The sequence below is a fragment of the Oscarella lobularis genome, chromosome 3 (genome assembly GCF_947507565.1).
Source record: "Oscarella lobularis chromosome 3, ooOscLobu1.1, whole genome shotgun sequence".
In the NCBI taxonomy this organism is placed as follows: Eukaryota; Metazoa; Porifera; class Homoscleromorpha; order Homosclerophorida; family Oscarellidae; genus Oscarella; species Oscarella lobularis.
The window spans coordinates 3,311,158-3,330,622 of record NC_089177.1 but is presented as its reverse complement, the minus strand read 5'-3'; the positions used below and the strand labels follow the sequence as shown (position 1 = coordinate 3,330,622).

The 19,465-nt window shown below is 46.7% G+C and overlaps 8 protein-coding genes and 1 long non-coding RNA gene across 12 annotated transcripts; 3 read left to right on the top strand and 6 right to left on the bottom strand.

Annotated features, from left to right (window-relative positions):
• Window positions 1-129: 129 nt before the first annotated feature.
• LOC136184452 (protein-L-histidine N-pros-methyltransferase-like) lies at window positions 130-1,320 on the top strand. Its single transcript, XM_065971362.1, has 4 exons — window positions 130-208; window positions 261-451; window positions 512-736; window positions 789-1,320. Exons 1-4 carry the CDS (start codon window positions 134-136, stop codon window positions 1,174-1,176), a joined length of 879 nt encoding a protein of 292 aa, XP_065827434.1. The 5' UTR covers window positions 130-133; the 3' UTR covers window positions 1,177-1,320.
• On the bottom strand, window positions 1,169-1,915 carry LOC136184463 (large ribosomal subunit protein eL14-like). Its single transcript, XM_065971374.1, has 4 exons — window positions 1,864-1,915; window positions 1,703-1,804; window positions 1,336-1,584; window positions 1,169-1,279 (listed from the first exon to the last, which is right to left on the bottom strand). The coding sequence occupies exons 1-4, from the start codon at window positions 1,864-1,866 to the stop codon at window positions 1,214-1,216; spliced, it is 420 nt and encodes a 139-aa protein (XP_065827446.1). The 5' UTR covers window positions 1,867-1,915; the 3' UTR covers window positions 1,169-1,213.
• A 3-nt stretch (window positions 1,916-1,918) lies between these two features.
• Window positions 1,919-4,539, bottom strand: LOC136184439 (zinc finger protein ZPR1-like). 2 transcript variants are annotated; one of them, XM_065971345.1, is made up of 16 exons: window positions 4,086-4,539; window positions 3,920-4,035; window positions 3,708-3,869; window positions 3,561-3,651; window positions 3,427-3,497; window positions 3,289-3,375; window positions 3,193-3,232; window positions 3,024-3,115; window positions 2,929-2,976; window positions 2,808-2,874; window positions 2,676-2,759; window positions 2,550-2,626; window positions 2,376-2,486; window positions 2,231-2,320; window positions 2,112-2,177; window positions 1,919-2,064 (listed from the first exon to the last, which is right to left on the bottom strand). In XM_065971345.1, exons 2-16 carry the CDS (start codon window positions 4,007-4,009, stop codon window positions 1,948-1,950), a joined length of 1,293 nt encoding a protein of 430 aa, XP_065827417.1. In that variant the 5' UTR covers window positions 4,010-4,035; window positions 4,086-4,539; the 3' UTR covers window positions 1,919-1,947. The 2 variants fall into 2 exon arrangements, with proteins under 2 accessions (XP_065827417.1, XP_065827418.1); XM_065971346.1 differs by having other exon boundaries at window positions 3,920-4,019.
• Window positions 4,052-4,804, top strand: LOC136184458 (uncharacterized). Its single transcript, XM_065971369.1, has one exon. The coding sequence runs from the start codon at window positions 4,062-4,064 to the stop codon at window positions 4,698-4,700; it is 639 nt and encodes a 212-aa protein (XP_065827441.1). The 5' UTR covers window positions 4,052-4,061; the 3' UTR covers window positions 4,701-4,804.
• Window positions 4,676-6,105, bottom strand: LOC136184449 (26S proteasome non-ATPase regulatory subunit 7-like). The gene is made up of 6 exons (XM_065971358.1): window positions 5,873-6,105; window positions 5,725-5,817; window positions 5,560-5,657; window positions 5,428-5,508; window positions 5,288-5,379; window positions 4,676-5,231 (listed from the first exon to the last, which is right to left on the bottom strand). The coding sequence occupies exons 1-6, from the start codon at window positions 6,033-6,035 to the stop codon at window positions 4,787-4,789; spliced, it is 972 nt and encodes a 323-aa protein (XP_065827430.1). The 5' UTR covers window positions 6,036-6,105; the 3' UTR covers window positions 4,676-4,786.
• Window positions 6,099-9,318, bottom strand: LOC136184427 (katanin p80 WD40 repeat-containing subunit B1-like). Of its 2 annotated transcripts, none has more exons than XM_065971330.1 (21): window positions 9,203-9,318; window positions 9,018-9,148; window positions 8,840-8,957; window positions 8,618-8,760; window positions 8,479-8,562; window positions 8,308-8,423; window positions 8,125-8,257; window positions 7,983-8,072; window positions 7,865-7,918; window positions 7,733-7,812; window positions 7,627-7,686; window positions 7,490-7,572; window positions 7,375-7,434; window positions 7,291-7,319; window positions 7,088-7,234; window positions 6,948-7,032; window positions 6,767-6,852; window positions 6,633-6,709; window positions 6,499-6,573; window positions 6,330-6,446; window positions 6,099-6,278 (listed from the first exon to the last, which is right to left on the bottom strand). In XM_065971330.1, exons 1-21 carry the CDS (start codon window positions 9,234-9,236, stop codon window positions 6,140-6,142), a joined length of 1,941 nt encoding a protein of 646 aa, XP_065827402.1. In that variant the 5' UTR covers window positions 9,237-9,318; the 3' UTR covers window positions 6,099-6,139. The 2 variants fall into 2 exon arrangements, with proteins under 2 accessions (XP_065827402.1, XP_065827403.1); XM_065971331.1 differs by having other exon boundaries at window positions 7,375-7,431.
• Window positions 9,319-9,329: 11 nt separating this feature from the next.
• Window positions 9,330-12,060, bottom strand: LOC136184428 (glycosylphosphatidylinositol anchor attachment 1 protein-like). The gene is made up of 14 exons (XM_065971332.1): window positions 11,958-12,060; window positions 11,720-11,896; window positions 11,556-11,664; window positions 11,314-11,491; window positions 11,158-11,259; window positions 11,005-11,106; window positions 10,859-10,953; window positions 10,686-10,804; window positions 10,536-10,622; window positions 10,322-10,475; window positions 10,179-10,247; window positions 9,923-10,125; window positions 9,696-9,869; window positions 9,330-9,646 (listed from the first exon to the last, which is right to left on the bottom strand). Exons 1-14 carry the CDS (start codon window positions 12,035-12,037, stop codon window positions 9,382-9,384), a joined length of 1,914 nt encoding a protein of 637 aa, XP_065827404.1. The 5' UTR covers window positions 12,038-12,060; the 3' UTR covers window positions 9,330-9,381.
• Window positions 12,061-12,119: 59 nt separating this feature from the next.
• LOC136184413 (rifampicin phosphotransferase-like) lies at window positions 12,120-19,357 on the bottom strand. Of its 2 annotated transcripts, none has more exons than XM_065971308.1 (35): window positions 19,199-19,357; window positions 18,332-19,149; window positions 17,928-17,990; window positions 17,738-17,851; window positions 17,560-17,672; window positions 17,382-17,437; window positions 17,230-17,282; window positions 17,049-17,176; window positions 16,638-16,978; window positions 16,530-16,586; window positions 16,306-16,352; window positions 16,203-16,238; window positions 15,983-16,152; window positions 15,638-15,921; window positions 15,504-15,582; window positions 15,382-15,443; window positions 15,249-15,320; window positions 15,079-15,185; window positions 14,837-15,005; window positions 14,703-14,777; window positions 14,540-14,632; window positions 14,357-14,485; window positions 14,218-14,305; window positions 14,076-14,164; window positions 13,913-13,984; window positions 13,752-13,844; window positions 13,640-13,699; window positions 13,417-13,586; window positions 13,296-13,359; window positions 13,164-13,235; window positions 12,940-13,107; window positions 12,759-12,881; window positions 12,595-12,697; window positions 12,438-12,512; window positions 12,120-12,374 (listed from the first exon to the last, which is right to left on the bottom strand). In XM_065971308.1, exons 2-35 carry the CDS (start codon window positions 18,883-18,885, stop codon window positions 12,316-12,318), a joined length of 4,038 nt encoding a protein of 1,345 aa, XP_065827380.1. In that variant the 5' UTR covers window positions 18,886-19,149; window positions 19,199-19,357; the 3' UTR covers window positions 12,120-12,315. The 2 variants fall into 2 exon arrangements, with proteins under 2 accessions (XP_065827380.1, XP_065827381.1); XM_065971309.1 differs by having other exon boundaries at window positions 15,983-16,107; window positions 19,199-19,356.
• LOC136184472 (uncharacterized) lies at window positions 15,041-16,548 on the top strand. Its single transcript, XR_010669365.1, has 2 exons — window positions 15,041-16,255; window positions 16,320-16,548. It is a non-coding gene; the product is annotated as an uncharacterized lncRNA (long non-coding RNA).
• Window positions 19,358-19,465: the final 108 nt, after the last annotated feature.

Here is a 19,465-nt window from a genome sequence, read left to right as displayed (position 1 = left end):
GGCCTCTTTCAAGGAGGTCGTTTCTAATTTTTAAAAAATTGAATTAAATTGCATTATGTATGCTCGGCCGATCCTCGCCTCACATCTTCTCATCTTCACCTTATTGTTCGTTTCTAGCGTACGTTAGGCGACGATGAGACCCAGCACCAGATTACTGCTAACGAGGCTTCTGGAAGACGAAAACCGTCCGAAAGAAGATCTGCAAAAGGCAAATCAAACCCCTAAGGCCTTTTTCTATTTGTCTACTTGAATTTTTACAGTGGTACCACTGCGAACTGGACGAGTTGAGTCAAAGTCTGAGGGACACGTTCGTTCAATGTCACTGCGACGACGCAAGTCAAAAATATCTGGACTCTTCTGAGAAGAAATCGAATCGTTTCTGCCTGCAATTTCTCTACAGAATCCTCATGCTAATACTCGGATTATTCATGTCTTTGCCCGACATGAATGGGTTAGCAATAATTTAAATAATTATATGAAGAGGCACTTGTTTAATTAATAAGTGTTATAGCTTACTAAATCGAGGCAAAACGTTCGTTCTATCAGCGGACCACCTAAGGAAACTTCTCCAGCTCGACAAATACAAGAATCAAAGGAAGACGCCTATCAAAGTACTAGACATAGGCGCAGGAGACGGAAACGCAACAAAGCAATTAGAACAGGTCTTCGGGCCTGGCATATACGCAACCGAAGCGTCTCTACTAATGCAGTGGAGACTGAAAGAGCAAGGATTCAAGTGGGCTCACCTTCACTAAAAAAGTTCAGTTTCAATTCTTTTTCTCTTTTAGACTCCTTGGAGTCTTTGAATGGGAAAAGGAACGTCCATTCGACGTCATAAGCTTTCTAAATGTTCTAGATCGTTGCGACAAGCCACTCTCTTTGCTACAACAGATGCACGCGGGTTTAGAAAAGGACAATGGCATTCTCCTAATGGCCGTCGTTCTTCCCTTCGCTTCATTTCTCATGAAAGGACCCAGGCAAGTCAAACCGACGGAAAAAATCGAAATCAACGAACGAAAATTCGAAAAGAGCCTAGAAACGCTCGCCGATGAAATATTGAAACCCGCAGGTTTTGACGTCATAGCCTGGACGCGACTACCCTATTTTTCGGAAGGAGACATCTTTCGACCCTACTACATACTAAGCGACGCCGTTCTTCTTCTAAGACCAATTTGACAGGATGTTTTATTTGAAATTGGAACACACTATTTCACTACTGTCCCTCTGCTCCCGCTTCCTTCTTCAGCTTCTTCACCTTCGATCGAATCACTCTCGATTTCTTCACGACGAATCAATAATCAATAATCGATAATCAGATTTTTTCCCCTCTCTCACCTGTTGTTTTGCCACTTTGATTTTGAAACGCTCGAAATCGGTCGCTTTGACGCGCTTCGCCTTCATGGCCAATCGCTTTGCCCAGCTCGTTTTTTCCCATTGTTCGCTGACTTCGTTCGCCTTCCAGATTCTTCGTATGCCGCTCGTGCCTTGAGAGGGAGCCACCTTGATCATTATGTCCGTCAGCGCTAGGCTTTTGATGTTCAACGCCTGTCGTATTACTCCCGAACACGGGCCGTCAACGAGAGCCTAAAGAAATTAGAGTTTCCTCAAGAGGGGCCCCGGTCCAGAAACGCGACGCGTTGGACGCGGAAGCGGCGTATCGTGCGTCGAAATGAGTTTTTCGAATAAGCGACGCGTTTCTTACCCGCTTCTGGTCTACGAGATCGACGATAACGCACAGTTTTCCCGTATCGGGACCGCACGTAATAAAAGCCACCCGACCGATTTCTACAAAACGTTTGAAGACCTGGAAAAAGTTGCAAATAAGCAACGCGGTCAAAGAGACGAGAAATAGCGAGAACGCACCATTTCGCCTTGAGAAGAAGAGATGCGAGCCACGTGGTGCGCGTCGGAATGCGCATTTATACGCAGTCTGCGTGTATTAATAATTCATTCTGGACTGTCTTCTGTCATCATGTCGGTAATTCCTAGCTCTTCGTTTTGTTCTTTGGTTCTTTCATAAGCCAAGACATTCAAATTCGGATCCGGATCGGGAGCATAATAATTCTAAAAATTATTTTTTTTAAAATATTGATTCTTATAGCTAATGTTACCTGAATGTAGCTATTTCCTGCTGGATCATCAATCACAATTTTAACCATCCATTCGCCCGTAGCTATCTGAAAAAATCAAATTCAAAAACCAAAAGAAAAAATAGAAACAATATGCATACTCTATCCAATTGATTAGCAGCGCTTTGCAGTTTTTCGTGAATGGAGCCTACAGCGCTGTCCCCGAACCCAAACGGATGCAAATTCTTCAACTAAAAGAACTGAAATTCCATTTCCACGTTTTCCTATCTCAGCCACCAAACTCGCCTCATCTCTAATTTCGACAACCAATCCTTCTATAGTAGTAAATCTACCTCCTACGGATCTGGACTGAATTTCCAAATCCATAGCCGGTATTACAACAGAAGCGGTTTCGCTCTAAAAATCAATGTGCTCAAAGCTGAATATTTATTTATTTATTATTATTATTATTATTATTACCTTTAGTACATCTCTACTTAGATCTTCAATGATAGTGAGGGTCAGTTCGAGTCTGGAACCCTTTTCTGCTACCCCACCTCAACATGAAACGTTAGAATTTTTCTAACGCCAATTTTTATGTTTTACCTCCAGATTTGACCTCATTTGATTTATAGCCACAATTGTCGCAAGTCAGTGCCATGATAATGACTTCCTTGAAGTGAGGAATGTCTATAAAAAAATCGCTAGTGAAATAAATGGCTCTTTTCTCTTTCTTACCAACGGTTTTCATTCTGTTCTGAGCCGCACTTTGGCACGACGGACAAATTCCCGGAAGAACCAAAACCTTGATTAATTATTTAATTAACACATTAAATTAAGCTCAAAGAGACAAACACGCCTCATCACGGCTAATTGTATTTCCTTCAGCAACTTCCGTCTCTTCTTCCTGAGGAGACAACACGTAGAGGCGTTTTCCCTATAATGATTAGGTACCTCAGCTGGGAAAATACCAAGAAATTCATCCTGGTCTTTCGTCCGATTATAATAAATCAATTGGAGTTGAGGATCGGGCTGAGGAGCTAGCGTGTGACGTCAAAGTTGCAGTCAAAGAAATTTCGTCACGTTTAGAAAATCAATTAGAACTACATATTAAAGGGATATGGATTCTCAACGAAGCTGTTCCCGGATGGATCATCAACTATCTGAAGAAGAAATTTATACTTTAATTAATTGAAAGTAGCCACAATGTTACTAAGACCAGAGTGAATTCTCTTTCAACAGATTGACATTCTTTGACTCGTTGAATAAAAGATTCAATTTTTTCATAAGCATCAATATCAATAGCCTCAGAAATTCAAATCATTAATTAATAATTAATTCTAATGAATTTATATACTTTTCGAAGAGGTTGCTCTTTTTCCAAATCCGTTGTAACCTTCATCAGAATACTCTCAACCGTTGTCACATCTCCAGAGAGAGAAACGCGACTAGATTCAACTCCTCTCCCTCTCTCTCAATGACTACACCCACCTCCTTTTTGAGTTTTAGCCGGAATTTCAAGTTCTAATTCAGGAATCGTAACAGTAGCCGTTTCCGTTCTGACAACCTGCCGGCTCAGGTCCTAAAAGAATTTCCATAGTGACGTCATATTTTCCTAAAAGGAGAAATCGCGCTAACCTCTTTTCGCGTCGCTTTCAAAACGATTTTGCATCCTCGATCTCCAATCGTTTCGGCCGACTGCACTTCGTTGTTCGTCCATCCGCAATGTGGACAGGAAAATGACATGAGAACGATCTCGCGAAACATGGGTATTCGAGTCAAAAGAAGACGCGTCGTTCCCTGGTCCAAAAAACATGAACTGAACATCGATTTTAATCGACTTTGCTTACATTTTTGTGACAATTCAAGCATAGGCTTTCTATTTCAGATGCCTCCTCTCCGCTCCCGGCATCTTTGAAGAGTCTTTCCTTGGAGGCCATGGTCGCTCGTCTAACGAACGCGCGCGCTAACAGCCGGAAATCCCTAGCTATTATGACCGACAAAAAAGCCGAATACCTCTACAAGATTCTCCTCATCGGCGACTCGTCCGTGGGAAAAACGTCGCTTCTAATGCGCTTCGTCGACGAGTCGTTCGCGCCATCGTACACGGCGACAGTCGGCATCGACTGGAAAGCGAAAGTCGTCAATCTCGACGGTTTCGCCATTCGACTCCAGCTCTGGGACACGGCTGGACAAGAACGATTCAACACCCTAACGGCCAACTATTATCGCGGCGCCATGGGCGTCGTGCTCGTCTACGATATAACGCAGCCGCGGACGTTCAAGGGCGTTTCGACGTGGATTTCGAACGTCGACGAGTACGCGTCTCCCAGCACGTGCAAATTGCTCGTCGCCAATAAGACGGATCTCTACGCCGATCGCGAGATAACGCGCGCCGCCGGCGAAGCGTGTGCGGCGACGTACGACGCCGAGTACGCGGAGGTGAGCGCGAAAACGGGCGACGGTGTCGACGACGCCTTTTCGAGGCTCGCGCGCGCTATCAAGGCAAAGCAGAATCGTCGGGATATGCGCAAAGTGTTGGCCGGACACGACGTCGATGGGCTCGATTTGACGGCGGGAGCGGCGGCGACGACGACGAGCCGAAAGCCGAGCGGACAATGCTGTCGATAGAAAAAAAAAACCATTCAGACTTCTAGAATTTTACATTACGTTACGTCATCAATGCGCGCGCGCTACTTTCGAGATTAATACATTTGTTAGGATTTTTTTCCTGATTGACTAGCTGATGTCGCGGGTCTGACGTCGGCAGTTTCTTTCTCCTTTTTCTCCTTCTCCTTTTCCGACGACGTAGTAACAGCGCCACTTCCCTCCATTTCGGCTTCCTTGTACGCAACCTTGTTGGATATGAGATTATGCAGGGCAATGATGGAGCGAACGAGAGACGCAAGATAGACGATCATCAGCTGATCGTTCGTCTTGATCGACATCGTTCGAGCAAACTCCTCGATGCTGACGTTGGGAAGAAGATTAAAAATGTCTTGAAGGTGATACATGATTTGATGGTTGACGGGCAATTCGCGACGGCACACTCGACTCAAATACGCTTGGATACCTTGAAGACGATCGAGAAGGCCCTTGAGAGACGCCACTTGGATTGCAATGCGTTGAGACAACGTCCCAATGCTCATGTCTTTGATATCCCTAGAAAAAATAAATACGATTAATAGTATTGATTTTTAAATATTCGTTCCTTGTACCTTAGCAAGTGTTCGACGCCTACTTCTTCGGCCTCTTCGGCTCCAATTTCGCTTGTCACGTGTTCAAAAGTTTTCGTAGTGGGAGTGCCATCCTAAAAGAGTCACATGACAAAAAGTTTCGTTTTCATTGGCTCTCCTACATCGTGGACTTCTTCGACGACTACGTAGGCGTCCGTTGGAAGACCCACCTCCTTTGGCTGAGCGTCAATAATAACCAATACCTAATAAATATCAATTAAAATAAGAAGTTTCTTCTCCCATTGCTCTTATACCGAATTTGGAGCATATTGCCTTAGAAACGTGTCGATTTCGACGTCATTTCGATGTAATTTGGGTCCCGTATGATACCACCCGACAACTTTTTCACGCGCTTTTTTGAAAAAAAAACAGAGAGATTCGCTTCGTTTTCGCGCCGGCGCGAAAACTATTCGACTTACCGTTGACCTTTCGAAACATGGCGTACATGTTTTCCAGGTAATTGTGATCCAAAAACCAAACGGACGAATCGCGATCGTCTTCGTCGAACGGAACTGAAAAAGGAGATCGAATCACTACCTAAACGACAAAAAAATCCTAGCTTCTCGCCTGCAAAGCAATTGGAGACGTCGAGAAGGCCTTTTCTCCACGATCCCAAAAGAATTCCGACGACGCGTTTCTGGCTGCCCACTTTCGCCATTCGATTGAAGTGATCGACGACGCTTAGAAGGACTGTCGGGTGAACGACGACGCGGTCCGGATGCACGGGCATGGCTGTTTCTGGGGAGAGAAAAACGACGACTTTCTTGCGGAGATGGGCCACGCGCGCTACGAACACGTGGCGGGATTCTATTATACAGCTATAAATTAATGAAATTAGTCTAGAAGTGTGAATGCGACTTTCAAATCGCGCAGAAAACTACCAAGTTTACCCGCTTTTACGCTCGAATGTCGATCGTTTACCGCCTCTTGGATTGACGTCAAGTGGGCGTGGCAAGTTCTACACTTGCGAATCCTTGGAAAAATTCATTATGGTATGCGAGTTTTTTTTAATTGACTTGTTCACCTTTCTTCCTTGTTGATATCAACAGAGCCAACAGAGTCAGCCCCAACATTGGATTTAATTACTTCGGAAAAATTCGTCAAAATCAGTTTGACGACTTTGCACGCCATCAAAACGTAACTAAAAAACAAACGGGTAAATTATGCCACACGAAAAAAAAATCGACACAAACTTGTCAAATTTTGCCTGTATCAGGACCAATAACCGCGGTAACAAAATACAACACACCTCGAGATTCCAGAAAGAGCTAGACCCCAAAGGAAGCAAATTATTCAGACTCGATCCTCGTACAGTAAAAAAGTCTACTTTTTGAGACAAAGAATTTCCAATAGATCAACGACAGCGGAATCGTCATCAATGCGTACGGCAACAGAAACGGCTTCCTGAGTTGCCACACATAGAGACTATTGTATTTCTAAGCTATCCTAATAAGATCTTACTCTAACATCCGATGCAGACCACGAGGATCGAATGGTGCGCAAATGATTGTATCGAGTCGCGAGAACGGATATCATGGCCTCGTGACCTATAGTAAGCGTTTGCGAGTTTGCAATGCTAGTACAAGTGTTCTATCGTCTGAATGGAATACATGTACCCAAACTAGAATGCGTTGCAACTTACCTTGTTTCATTTTACGCAAGGCACTCTCATCTGTCAGTCTAGACGACTTTTGATCCGGCTGCTGCTGTTGACGTTGACGAGGTTTCTAACAAAAAAATATTTCAAAAATTTCAACTAATCGATTATTGATGACGACGGACGGGCAGAAATTCTTCGATGTCTAATCCAGCCGGTTTGTCGCGATTTTCCGGAATGAGTGTCGATTTCTTCACTTCACCGCCAGTTGTCTCCTCCGATTGGTGCGATTTCGACGTCCGAGTCGTCGTTGACGTCGTCTTCGGTCTTTGCTGAACCAAAAAAAATCCCACATGCACACACACACACAAAATCAAAAATCACATACAATTGACGGTTTCTTTAGCACTTGAATTTCTACGATATAAAGTAGAATGCACGCGGTACAAAAGCCCAATACGTTCCTACCCACCTATTGGGTCTTCAGGAGGAGGAGGAAAGGGATCGTACACTTTAGGTGGCGTTCTTTCTACTTGGGCGAGCGAAACTAGAGGCGAAATTCTTTGTTTTTGTTTTTTCTCCCTTACGTAGTCTCGTTTTGGACATGAAAATCTCTTCGCCTTCAGCTGGGTCTTGATACGGGGGCTCAGCGTTTTCATGGCTCCCTTTCCTTACGATTTAATTAAGCTAATCAATGATCTTATTCTCGCGCGTTTTGGCCTACTCGGGCGACGGTGGAGGAGACGTGGGTTTCTCCTGAGCAAAAGATCGTCGTCCACTTCCACTACAAAATCTCATAATCTATATATCCAAATCTATATTTATTCTACCTTAGAGATCGCTTCGTTTCCTTGTCTACGGCGAGATGAGCTTGTGACGGAACTTTCTCGCCGTTGAACGGACGCAATTTCTATGAAAAATCAAAAGTGAAAAGACCTGAGAGGAAATTCTTCTCATCATACGGTAAGATCGACTACCCATACAGCTACATTGGTCTGATAAAACGACGCTCCAATCTAAGAGAAAAGAAAAGAGAAGTGCATTTAGATATATATATATATATAGATTCTATTATTCTACCAGTTGCTCTTTTGATATTGCCATATCTGAGACTTTCATCCAACCAACGGGAACGGCGTCCAGACAAACGGACGGCTCCCACGAATACAACTAAAACGAAGGCATGGGTTTTGTCCTTTTCCTTTTATTTGAATTCTGGTACTTTGAGTGAATCTTCGCCGCCGCCAAAGAGCGGAGTTCCTTCCGGATGAAATTTGACGCACGCAACAGAACGAGCGTCCGGTTCCGTAGACGAAACCAGATTGAAATTCTCCAAATCCCAAAATTTGACCGTTCTAATTACAATTTTCAAGTAAAAATCTCTTTGTTTGCTCTCCCTTTCTACCTGTCCGAACTCCCAGACGTCATAAGGAATTCGTTGGGATGAAATTCCACCCAATTGACAGGCCCCACGTGACCTTTGAAAACATTGAGCACTTTTCCGGCAGTCATATCCCACAACTGCAACAAAAAATTTAAATAGTTCAAATTTGATTAATTAAATTGAATTTCTGACCCGAACTGTGCAGTCGTTGCTACACGACATAACCCAACGCCCATCAGGGCTAATTCTCAAGCAATTCACACTGTCCGTGTGTCCCTGAGGGAAAAAGAGATAACTATTATTACAATAACGTTCCTAGAGATGCGAATACTCTGTAGGTGAATATGCATCCCTTTCGTCGCACGTCCCACACTTTGATATTCGTATCCAAAGACCCGGACGCCACGAAATCTCCATAGGGATGAACATCCAGGCACTTGACTTCGGACTTGTGTCCCGTCAACGTGCGGATGACTGAAAACGCGAACGACCAATCACGACACGCCGAAACCGGCTACATTATACAGATACATTGCAAGAGAGCGCGCTTTACTTTTCTGTTCATTCAAGTTCCAAAGTTTCAACGATCCCGATCGCGATCCCGCCATAACGATTTCTTCCGACGGATCGAAGCGAACGCATTCGACGGGACTCGTATGTCCAGTTAGGCTCTAGATCCATCGCGAGCGTTTGCGAAAGAAAACGCTTCTCTTTCTTTTACGCGGTCTCACCAAAATATTGTTCGGCTTCCCGACGGCCCAAATGTTCACTTTGCGATCGTCTCCGCCCGTCGCTAGAACGCGTCCCGATTGTTGCCCGATAGCGAGGCAATTTACGTTCGAGCTGTGAGCGACGAAGTCTTCTGCAGAAAAATCGGCGTTTTCTCGCAAGTAGGGGTCGGTTTTATTGTTCTTACGTAGTTTCCACGCTCTTTTTGTTGTCGCTGTCATTTTTTCGTATCGAAATTGTGCCGCAGATAGTGAAATTTCGCCGAATAAACTTCAAACACAGGCAAAGTCGATTTGCGCACGCTTGAAACAGAGTTGCCACGCCTCCTCACCATAGACACAATCATCCCCGTATACATGCACCGCGCTAATCAATTCTTTGCCACGCGGTTGCCCATAAAAGCAACCAACTCGGCCACCAACCAAGAGTCACTGCAAAATAAGACCAACTGCCAATTAAATATCCGTTGCGAAGTCCCGACAATATCGCTGTCTTGTACGCAGCAAACGCTGCTTCGATCACATGACTCGCTGAGACAAAATCAACCAGTAGAAAACGCCAACTCCAACAAGCAAATAAAACAAGAGGAGGCGAACCCATAAAAAGAACGATTTTTCCCAGAGTTCCACTCCTAAAAAGAAATCATCTAATTAAAAAAAACGGGCTCTCAAAACAATCACCTTTTGTCTTCTCCTCGAAAACCGAGCAAAACAGGAATGACAGTAACAGTGGCAACGAGCAATCCCATAGCAAAATTACTCATACAGAGCCCGGCCAGAAAAACGGCTGTATAGACCAAAGCAAAGCACAAAAGCAAATTTCTTTCGGATGCGACACGCCCCCCGCTTCGAAACCTAATCAAACATTTCAAAAAAAAGATAATTTAGAAACGTTGAATGTACTGTACTTGGAGACCACAAGGGGAGCGAGAAACGTTTCTATTAGAATTGATGCTCCGAGGCCCACGAGAACGGCGGTAGTTTGATTTATAGAAGGTAGAAGGATGACTGCCAAGTGAGGAGCAAAGAACGTCAATACACCAGATGATATGCAGATCAACCACGTGGGCAACAGCAGACCAACTCTTCTTGATACTTGATCAAAAGCGTACTGAATAGAAAAAGGATAAATTTTTAGTTAGAAAAATTTCGCATTTTTACTACCGTATTAGACGAAAGAGAAGCGTCGTCCGATTCGTCTTTTTTACCCGAAATCACCCACAGAGATATAGCGTAGAAAAAGTTAAGAAATAATCAAGAACTGATAGACCCCCCTCCCCCCATCATGCATTTTCACGAAAAGATATTTTGAGTATGGGGCCCAGTAGAAGGAGAGCCGCCGGAGGAGCGTAGAGGGAAACGGATACGAAACGAGCCGGCTTGGGTTGAATGTAAAAGAAAAACGAGTGATGCAAATGCTCTAGGAGATTGTTCATTGACCTAGCCACCCCTTCGACCACCCTAGGAAATTAAATCTTATAAGCCCCCCCTCTTAAAAATTACATATGATTCTAAGTTAACCTTCCCATGACGCGCAAATCGAAATTTTGTCCCTGACTTTTGCTACGATCTTTCACTGTCCTTAGAGTAACGGATTCAACTCGATATCTAGTTTATATGCTACTCCTTCTGCGTGGTGGTGAGTTTCTCTCTTATGAGAATTGCCTTTACCTCACAAACAATCCGTGACTGCTTACAGGTATGCCAATCGCCTCCGCTGCCGTAGACTTCAACATTGTCTCAAGAGCGAGAACGTACTCCTCAAAATTATCCAAAGTCTCAGTAAGACTCTGTGAATCCCCCATTCAATTAAATAACTAAAGTCCCGTTCGTTTTATTGTTACCGAGGCAAAGGGTCCAACGGGAATTCCGTGTCTCTGAGCAACGCGATAGGCCATGCTATAGGCATCGTAATTGGGAACCATTCCATTTATACTCACTAATAAAATAAAGAAGATATTCTAATAATTAATGACTACGTAATTTTAACCCGCATCCACTTCCATTAGGTTAAACGTTTCCGTAGCCATTTCTATGTTTAGTGCGCTTTGGAGAGTGCCAGCACGGCCGGTGAGGGGATCAGCATCAATGTCTTAAGAGAAAAAGTCGCAGCAAATATCGTTTTCGCGAAGATTTTCTTTACTGCTCAATTTAATGTTTGTGTAGGAGTCGAGCCAAGCTTGGACTCCTATTAAATCGTGCGAAGGAAAGAGAAATATGACGTCCTTCGACCAATAGTTCAAAGCTATAAGCGATTAATTAAAAAAATGGTCTTTTTGACACATCGCTTGCCACTAACTTTGAAGATAGCGTGCAAGCGAAAGAAGAAGTGCTACACCATAATGAGAAGGTGCAGAAACTTCCGTCAGACTTCCGTCCGACCCCCCGAGTCGATAGGGAGACGTGAGGACGATCGACTCGGCCCCAGTTCCTCTAGGAGCTCTAAGTATCCCGTATACGTTAGTGCCACTTATTCTCTGAGAAGGAAAAGCCAAAGTATTGCTTATTTATATTTACCGATTAGGATCATTTTCGTATTGCCTTTGGCTGAACTGAGTCGGGAAAAGGAAAATCGACGCTGAAGTTTTGGAAATACACTTCGAGGCCCGCTGTGGCAAGTTTATTTTGAAGCCAAGACACGGCCGCGTTTCTAAGGCGATGCGTAGAGTGCCCGTATGACGTGTGTGCGAGTATTTCGCGTTTGCCTTTGCCCGTCGAGTTGTTCCCATTCTCGAGCGAATTCAAACGCTTCGGTCGATCTCGAATAGTCTTCCCTTGCCAAGCCGGGAACGAGTGCGTTTTCGTCCACGTACAGCTCTCCGTTTAATGAATCGTGAGCTAGTGCGACGAACCAAGCCAAGCCGATTGCGTACGCAATGAAGCTGGAGCCCCCCGAGCCACGGTTACCCTCAAATGGGGCCTCGGTTCTACTAGTACGCTTACCCGTATGTTGTATCGTTCTTTCGAAGTTTTAGCAGCAATTTTTGCCGCTGAGTGGACTCCATTCCCGAGACAAGGCCCATTTTCGTGCAGGACCGAAGCCGATTAGCGCACGCGAGTTCGTTGTGCTAGGCAACGACGTTTGCGTCAAATGCTCTCGATAGGTACATATCAAATGAACAGCCTATATGCCGTTTCGTTTTAGTAGACAATACTGCAGCAGTTTTGTAGGACAGTTTTGTACATGATTAGATGCCAGCATCCGAAATGCAAATACACGGCCGCATCTAAAGTTGCAGCCGCTCTCAGTCTAAATGACTAACTAAGATATCATTTCCTTCGCTTCCTCAATCAAAGTCGTTCAAGATACGTTTAGTTTGGTGATAGTGCCACCAGTTGCGTTTAGCAGGACCAAATCGCCTAAATCGATCAACAAACGTGTTTCACGTCAATCAGCTATAATTCAAAGCGAACACCGCCTACCTGTTTGAATGTGAAACGTCGCCTCGGGCACGCCAGCAATGCAAGGCAAGCCGTACTCTCGTGCGACCACCGCCCCTATTTGCAGAAGAGAAAACAAACACATTATAATTAATGAACACTGATGATGATTGAAGGAAAGATAGGGATCATGACTCACCGTGAGATAAAAGACCGCCCAGCTCAGTTACCAGGCCGGCAATTAGGGGAAAGTAGGGACTCCAACCGACGTCTGTGCAGCGGGTGATTAGGATCTCGCCTGGCTGCAATAAAAACATTTTTTTGAACACCTGTTGCGCGGCGTATATAAAAGGAATTTCCTACCTGAATGTCGGCTGCCTCCTGGACGTTGAGAACAACTCTCGCTCTGCCTTTGATAACTCCTCGACTGACGGGAAGTCCGGACAAGGACGAACGAGGACATTCGGTTTCGTCAGTTTTCACAATCTATAGAAAAATCAAAAATCCAATATCCTCGAAAGACATTTTTTTAGACGTTTCTTACGGGTTTCGGTCGCCCGACGTTGAACTGCAAAAAGGCGAGCTTCATTTGATCAGCGTGAATCTTCCTTCGACGAACTGCCTTCGTGACGAGCGTTCGATCGCCGGCAACAAGCCGTCCAATTTCGTAGTGAGTGAAAAAGAAGAGGAGATCGGCATCGGGAAGATATTCCTAAGTAGCAAACGATAACGAAATCAAAATCTCGTTCTCCATCGCCGCAGATTTACCTCGACAACAAGTAAGTGGCCAAGATGATTGTAGGCTTCGCGAAAGCGATCCGACATCTTTACGGCCAAAGACTATATAGCATAGAACTCATCATAAGATCTTTAAAGTGTGGGCTGCGGTTTTTATATCACTTTTCCTAGTTCTCGCTGTCTGACGGCTTCTCGCGCTTGCGGCAAAATAAACTGAACCAATTTCCTATACGAGAAGAAAAACTTGAAAGAAAGTTCACTCGCAGAGGCGGAAGACGTCTACTTATTCATCCAAGACAGCTTCGTTTTCATGGAATCAATGATAGAACTGTCGTAATCTCGTGACTCTGCACAATCTCGTTCAACCCAGTAGGCCGTGTAAACTGCGTTCGTTTTCTCGGCGGAATTGCCATCCTGATCGCCGGTTTTGTTGAGAAGAGATCGGATAAGAGCCTTCCAAGGGGCAAATTATTCAAAAAAAAAAGGTTCGCCGGGGGCGCGCTTACTTGCAGAACAGGAACGAGCGTTAGGGGATTCGTGCCCCACGGTTGCTCGCGCAATTCATTCTACAGAAAGAAAAAATTATCCTCTATTAATTTTTCTACCGCTCGCGCGCACCTCTCGCAAACACCGATGTCCGTGTTTGTCAAGAAAGGAAAGAAAAGCAGCCGACACTCGGTTGCCGGCAGACTTGAGCCAAACCAACGCCGACTGTAAAACGCAAAAAAAAAGGAATTCAACACCAAGAGAAAACGACAACAACGTCCGTGTCCGTCTACCTCCGCGTCCAAACCAATAAACTTCAAAGCCATTCGTCGTCCTGCTGTGTTTATGACGCTTTCAGCGAGTTTCTATAGAAAACGCACCGTCAAAGTCTATTAATTTTTGATAGGAAAAGTCTCATAACGTTCGCTATTAGCTAAGAGACTTCACTATCTTTACCTCGAGTGCAGACGGCACGTCAGCACTGACGACATTACTGCAGGTCGACAATAGCATAGCAACATCGGATAGAACCTCGGCTGTTAGTTCTAAAAAATGATCATTCGCGAACGGAATGCTGGTGAAGCGCGGGGCGTCGCACCCTTTGCTGATTGACCGGCGAGAATGCGAACTAAAATGCAACTCAATGAGCCGGACTTGGCACTCAATTGCATGTGTATGCCCCACGTCTAAGAAGAGAGTGTGATTTTTTAGACATTTTTAGAGAGAATCTTGCTCACCTTTTGCAAAACAGGCAAAAGACGGTCAATTTCTTCGTACATACAACGGACATTTCTTTTCTTTTCGATGAACTGGGCATCGAGCAAAGACTGCAGCTCGGGCAACTTTTTGCTACCTCTCATAATGTACTGAAAAAAAATCGATTAAAATATCCACTAATAAACAAAGAACTCTCTTCTTACACACAACGACGCAAATCCATTCATGATTCGTCGAAAAAACGACGACTTTCCATTGTGCGACACAATCATGTCCATCGTCAGATCATGCACAGGCTTGCAAAAGACAATAGTGCACACATAGACGCGATGAAACCGGGTGCCGCGAGAGTCTCCTTAGTCTTACCCGTCCGCAAAGACCCAACTCGCAGCCCATCTTGTCGCCGAATAGGCTATTATTCTCGAACGTATTGCCCAACGTCTGCAAAGACTCGATTATTATTATTATTGGCGGTTTTGTCGTTGGTTTTCCTGTCTCACGTGCAAATTGATGAAACTGTGGCCGAAGTAGGTGCCGATGCATTTGTAGGCGGGCGTCACCGATGCCGGCATGACGCCGAATTGAACTTGCATTCTCTGCAGGACCGTCTCGATTGTTTGCAAGAAAACGCTCTGCGTGAGAGGCGTCGACGCACCGGGAGAAACTTCGCTGCACGGGGGGGGGGAGATATGCAAACGAGAAATTGCCGAAATGACGGCACCATATTGTCGCGAAGACTCACCCAATATTGCACGTCGTCAAATGTTCGGAATCGGAAGCGAGCGCCGTGTCGAGTTCCTTCATCAGTTCGTCGTCCGTTTCGGTCATCAGAGCGGTGATGGGTCGCGCCTGGGGAGAGGAAGAGGGGGCTTGGGATATAATTCGTTGATGAAACACTTCCCGTTTTCCGACCTGAAGTACGTAAAAGGAACCACCGCACTCTGCCCACTCGACGTCAACGGCGAAACCGAAGGCGTTCTCAATCTATGAGCCAAAACAAATCGAATTCCACCTCCTATATACACAATCTGCTCTCTATGCTCACTTCGAGTCCCAAATGAGCGAGAGCAGTGATCTGTCGACTAGACAAACAACAATCATTTGAATCTAACGGGAGAAAAAGCTTTTTTTCGAATAGTCGGCGTATATTTTTCTAGGGTCTCTTACCGGAAACGATGGAAACGCCCGTTGCACTCCGACGTTCCAGTTTGATCTCGTCCGGATCGCATTCTCCAGACACAACAGCCTGAAAACAAAGACGTCGCGTAAGTGCGCGCATATGAAATAGGCGTTCTCTTCACCTCGCCGAGCCCTCGAGCGGCATTAATTACAATCGACTTCGGATTGCCCGTAATTGGATCGGCGGTAAACAAAACGCCGGCCGTGTGCGCACGCGCCATTCGCTGAACGACGACTGCCATGGGAGTGACGATCGGCCAGCCGTGCTGTCGTCGATACTGAACGGCTTGGTGCGAGAAAAGCGACGCCCAGCAATCGACGACGCAACGCATTACGTCGTTCGCTCCTCGAACGTTGAGAAAAGTTTTCATTTGACCGGCGGCGGAGCTCGTTCCGCCGTCCTCGCCTTTGACAATAAAAAAAATTTCCCGCGTTTTTTTTCTTTCGCGGCACGTGCGCTTCCTTACCAACGGCTGATGAGCGAACAGCAACGGGCGTGGTCTCGTCGCCTTCGCACAGAGCATCGTATTCCATTCGAACGGCTTCTCTGACGTCGGCGGGAATAAATGAGTTGGCAAATGCCGTCTCGATTCTGCACACGAGAGAAAACCGCCGCCGCGACCCCCGGCGAAAAGAACTATAGTTAGAGACGCGCGCGCGGGCGTAAAGATCGTATACAAGTGTCACCTTTCGTATCCGGCGCGAAGATCGCCGCTTCGGTTCCTTAGAAGAAACGAAAAGTGAGCGTGAAACGCGAGACCCCACGCTTCGCCGCTTCGCGAGCACTTACCAACGATTTCTAAGGTCTCTCAAAGCGTCTATTATGTCGGCGTTGACCTGCAGAAAAAAACAGCGTATGAGCCCTTTGCAACTAAACGGGGGTCAAATGCATGCATGCGATCGGGTTCCAATTTGGTAAAAGACTAAAAGGGTCGTTGCGAGATCGAGTCGCTCGAGGGGGGGGTGTTTAGCGTCGTGCGGTCCCTGTGTCTAATTACAATTGATACAATATACCTCCAGATGTTTATCCAGAGAGGCCGACGTGATACAAAATCCATCAGGCACCGTAACCTAAGAGGTTCATTTTTTTTGCGACAATAACTTCCGGTCGTCGAGCATTGCCTGGGGAGATTTCATAGCGGCAAGCTGGGCCAATTGGGATCCCTTTCCGCCGGTCAACTCGGTTAGCCGGGCGCGCGGATCGGTGAGACGCATTGTCAAGCTGGTCGTCATTTGATTGGCCGACGTCGGAATGATTGGCAGGTGAGCTGGCGCGTTTTTTCGGCTTCCCGTCACTTTCCCGCCATCGTCTCGCACTTTGACTTCACTCACGCCGACGCCGGCGAAACCGTTCACGACGAATTTCGTCTTTCGTTCGTGAATTTCCGCCCGATCGTCGCGAGCGCCGCAGAGGAAGAGGATATCCTCGTCGACGCGACATTCCACGTCGTACTCGTCGTTCGCTAAACGCGAGACAAACCACGCGTTCTTACATTTATTCAATCCGCGCGCGACGCTTAGTTTCCTCTCTACCTGTGTCGAACGTGAACGTGTAGTGAGTGGGAAGGGTCTCGGCGTTCACGAATGCTTCCAAATCGAACGTGCAGCTCGTCACGGCTTCGCACACGCCGTTCGGTTTCATTACGTATCCACTGACGACCCTGCGAATGCGTTTGCCCCTTCTTTTTTACTTCCTATCTCTGCTATGACTTACCTGCCAAACGTGTTCGACGTGCTGACCACCGCCACGTGAAAAACTGCACCGTTCTATAAATAAACCAAAAAGCCGTGAGAGCTCCGCATTCTTCCACTGGCTTTCGATCAAATTCCCGACGCCAGATGCCCGTTCCTTTTTTTTCTTCTCACCTGCAGGTGCCCAAAGTGTAAACAGTACCCTGTAAGCTCCGCCCACTTCCGACGTCCTGCAAACCGAGAAGCCCTTTAGCTTTGGGAGCATTTGTCCCAAGAGAAAGCACGACCACATGCATTTTTTTAAGATACCAAGAGCCCCCGCGACTTCCGCATCCCCCCTCCCATTCTATACCTATGCTCCGATCTCTCATGCCTCTCAAATTCAATTCGTAATCCTCTTCGTCGACGGTCAACGTTCCGCTCAATTGACCCCACTGTTCCCAGTGCAATTGACTTCCTTCGGCCCTAGAGGAAAAATGCATGTCTTTATTCGAAACGAGAGCAGGTGTCCCTGGGGGGTTCCCGCGCACTTCTCGAGTTTCTCCCGCGTTTCCGGGTTCATCGTTTCGCGGGCGAGCGCGTCCGCTATTGCCCACGGATGCGTCTCCGTTTCGAAGTCGAATATTCCTGTGAACGCCGACCATCTGTATCAACACGCGTTTTTGCAATTGACCGAACGCCCCGCCGATTAATTAGCGAGGGACGAAAAAGCGCGCCTACCTCAAACGCAGCCGAACGAAAACTTCTCGCTTCGTTTCATCCGCTACCCCCGACTGATCGAGTCTATAAATAAATCTTGTAAGAAGAAGTCGGATGTGGAAAGGAACGACATCGAATGGAAACAGCCGGTTCTCGCGCTCTATTGGCACGTGCACGTACACGTGATGCCGATCCCCCTAATGGGCCCAATTGACGCGGAGCTCGGGTGAGACCGTGCGAAGGAAAGCGACCGGCTTCGCTAAACGGCGACCGATTCTCGAAGAGAAACAACTGCCGACGCAATTTGCATGCTATCTCTCATGCACTCTTTTCATAGCGTAAACATAAACACGAACGCGCGAGGGAAATCGAATATCGTCCCACGCCCCTCGTTTAGAAAGGAGAATCGCCCCTACTCTATCTACCTCAAATGACCGCTGTACGTCGCCTTCCATATCCTGCCCGGTTCGACGCAATCGATTCGGAGTCCTTGGGCGGCGAATCCGTTCTCGACGTCGCTTGTCGGCGCGTCGACGTAGCAGTGCGGATGAACGGGAAGGCGAAGCGAGCCGATCGCTTCGTGCTGCACGACGAGCCACAGTTCCGCTTTATCGACGGCCGGACGACGACACACGCGTAGAAAAACGGCACGTTCGCCGTCCGCCGAAAAGCCGTTTACGTAGACCGAGTCGACTGCGTACTCGCCGTCTTTCGAATCGGACAGATCAGCCGCCGGCTCCGACCGCAGCCGGCGAGACACCGCCGCCGCCGTCTGCGAGCGCATGCGACGCAATGTGACGAGAGCGTAGTAGAACCACGTTTTGCAGCGATGAAGGGCGCCGCGAGACGGATCGCTGGGAAGACGATGACACGAGGTGCGATCGCGCGCGCGAATGCCGCGGCGACGTCGACGTGATGTAGCGATGGCGATCATCGCGATTGCGAGCAATGACAAGGTGGCGAGAATGAAAAATGACATCGCTCGGGTTCGCGCTCGTAACCGGATTTTTGTGATGGGCTAGCGATTGGCACGGGGCCTCTTATGGTTTGCGGAGCCGCAGCCCCGCGACCTGCTACGCCCCTTGCACGTGTCCGAGTGAGATAACGTAAACAAACTGCTCGTGATCCAATTAAAATGCCACCTCCTACTGCGTACCTTCTTGACGTCATCAGGTGAAAGTCGGCGGTCTGCTAAACGAGAGGGGCTGCTGTTTCGTTCCGAATACATATCGCTGTTGTTCTTCTGAAATTTGCATCGTTATGACCGCGTGCGGTGACGCTGGCGTGCGTACCTTTTAGTAGCTCGTGCCTCTGTTGATAAACTCGTCTTCCTCCCCCGCTACGCCGGTCACGTGGACGGTTGACACAGTTTGTGGTCGTTTTGTCGCTCGGCTTGTAGCCTATTTCCTTTCGGCATTAGACCAAATATTGACTAGGGAGAATTGGTCGGGGTTCCGCTTGCATCGTTTGAACGATGCTAGCAGACAATAACAAATAAACAGATTCGTCTGGCACGGCTTTTGTTAGACATGCCATACCCGCAAGCCGTGTGCGCCTTC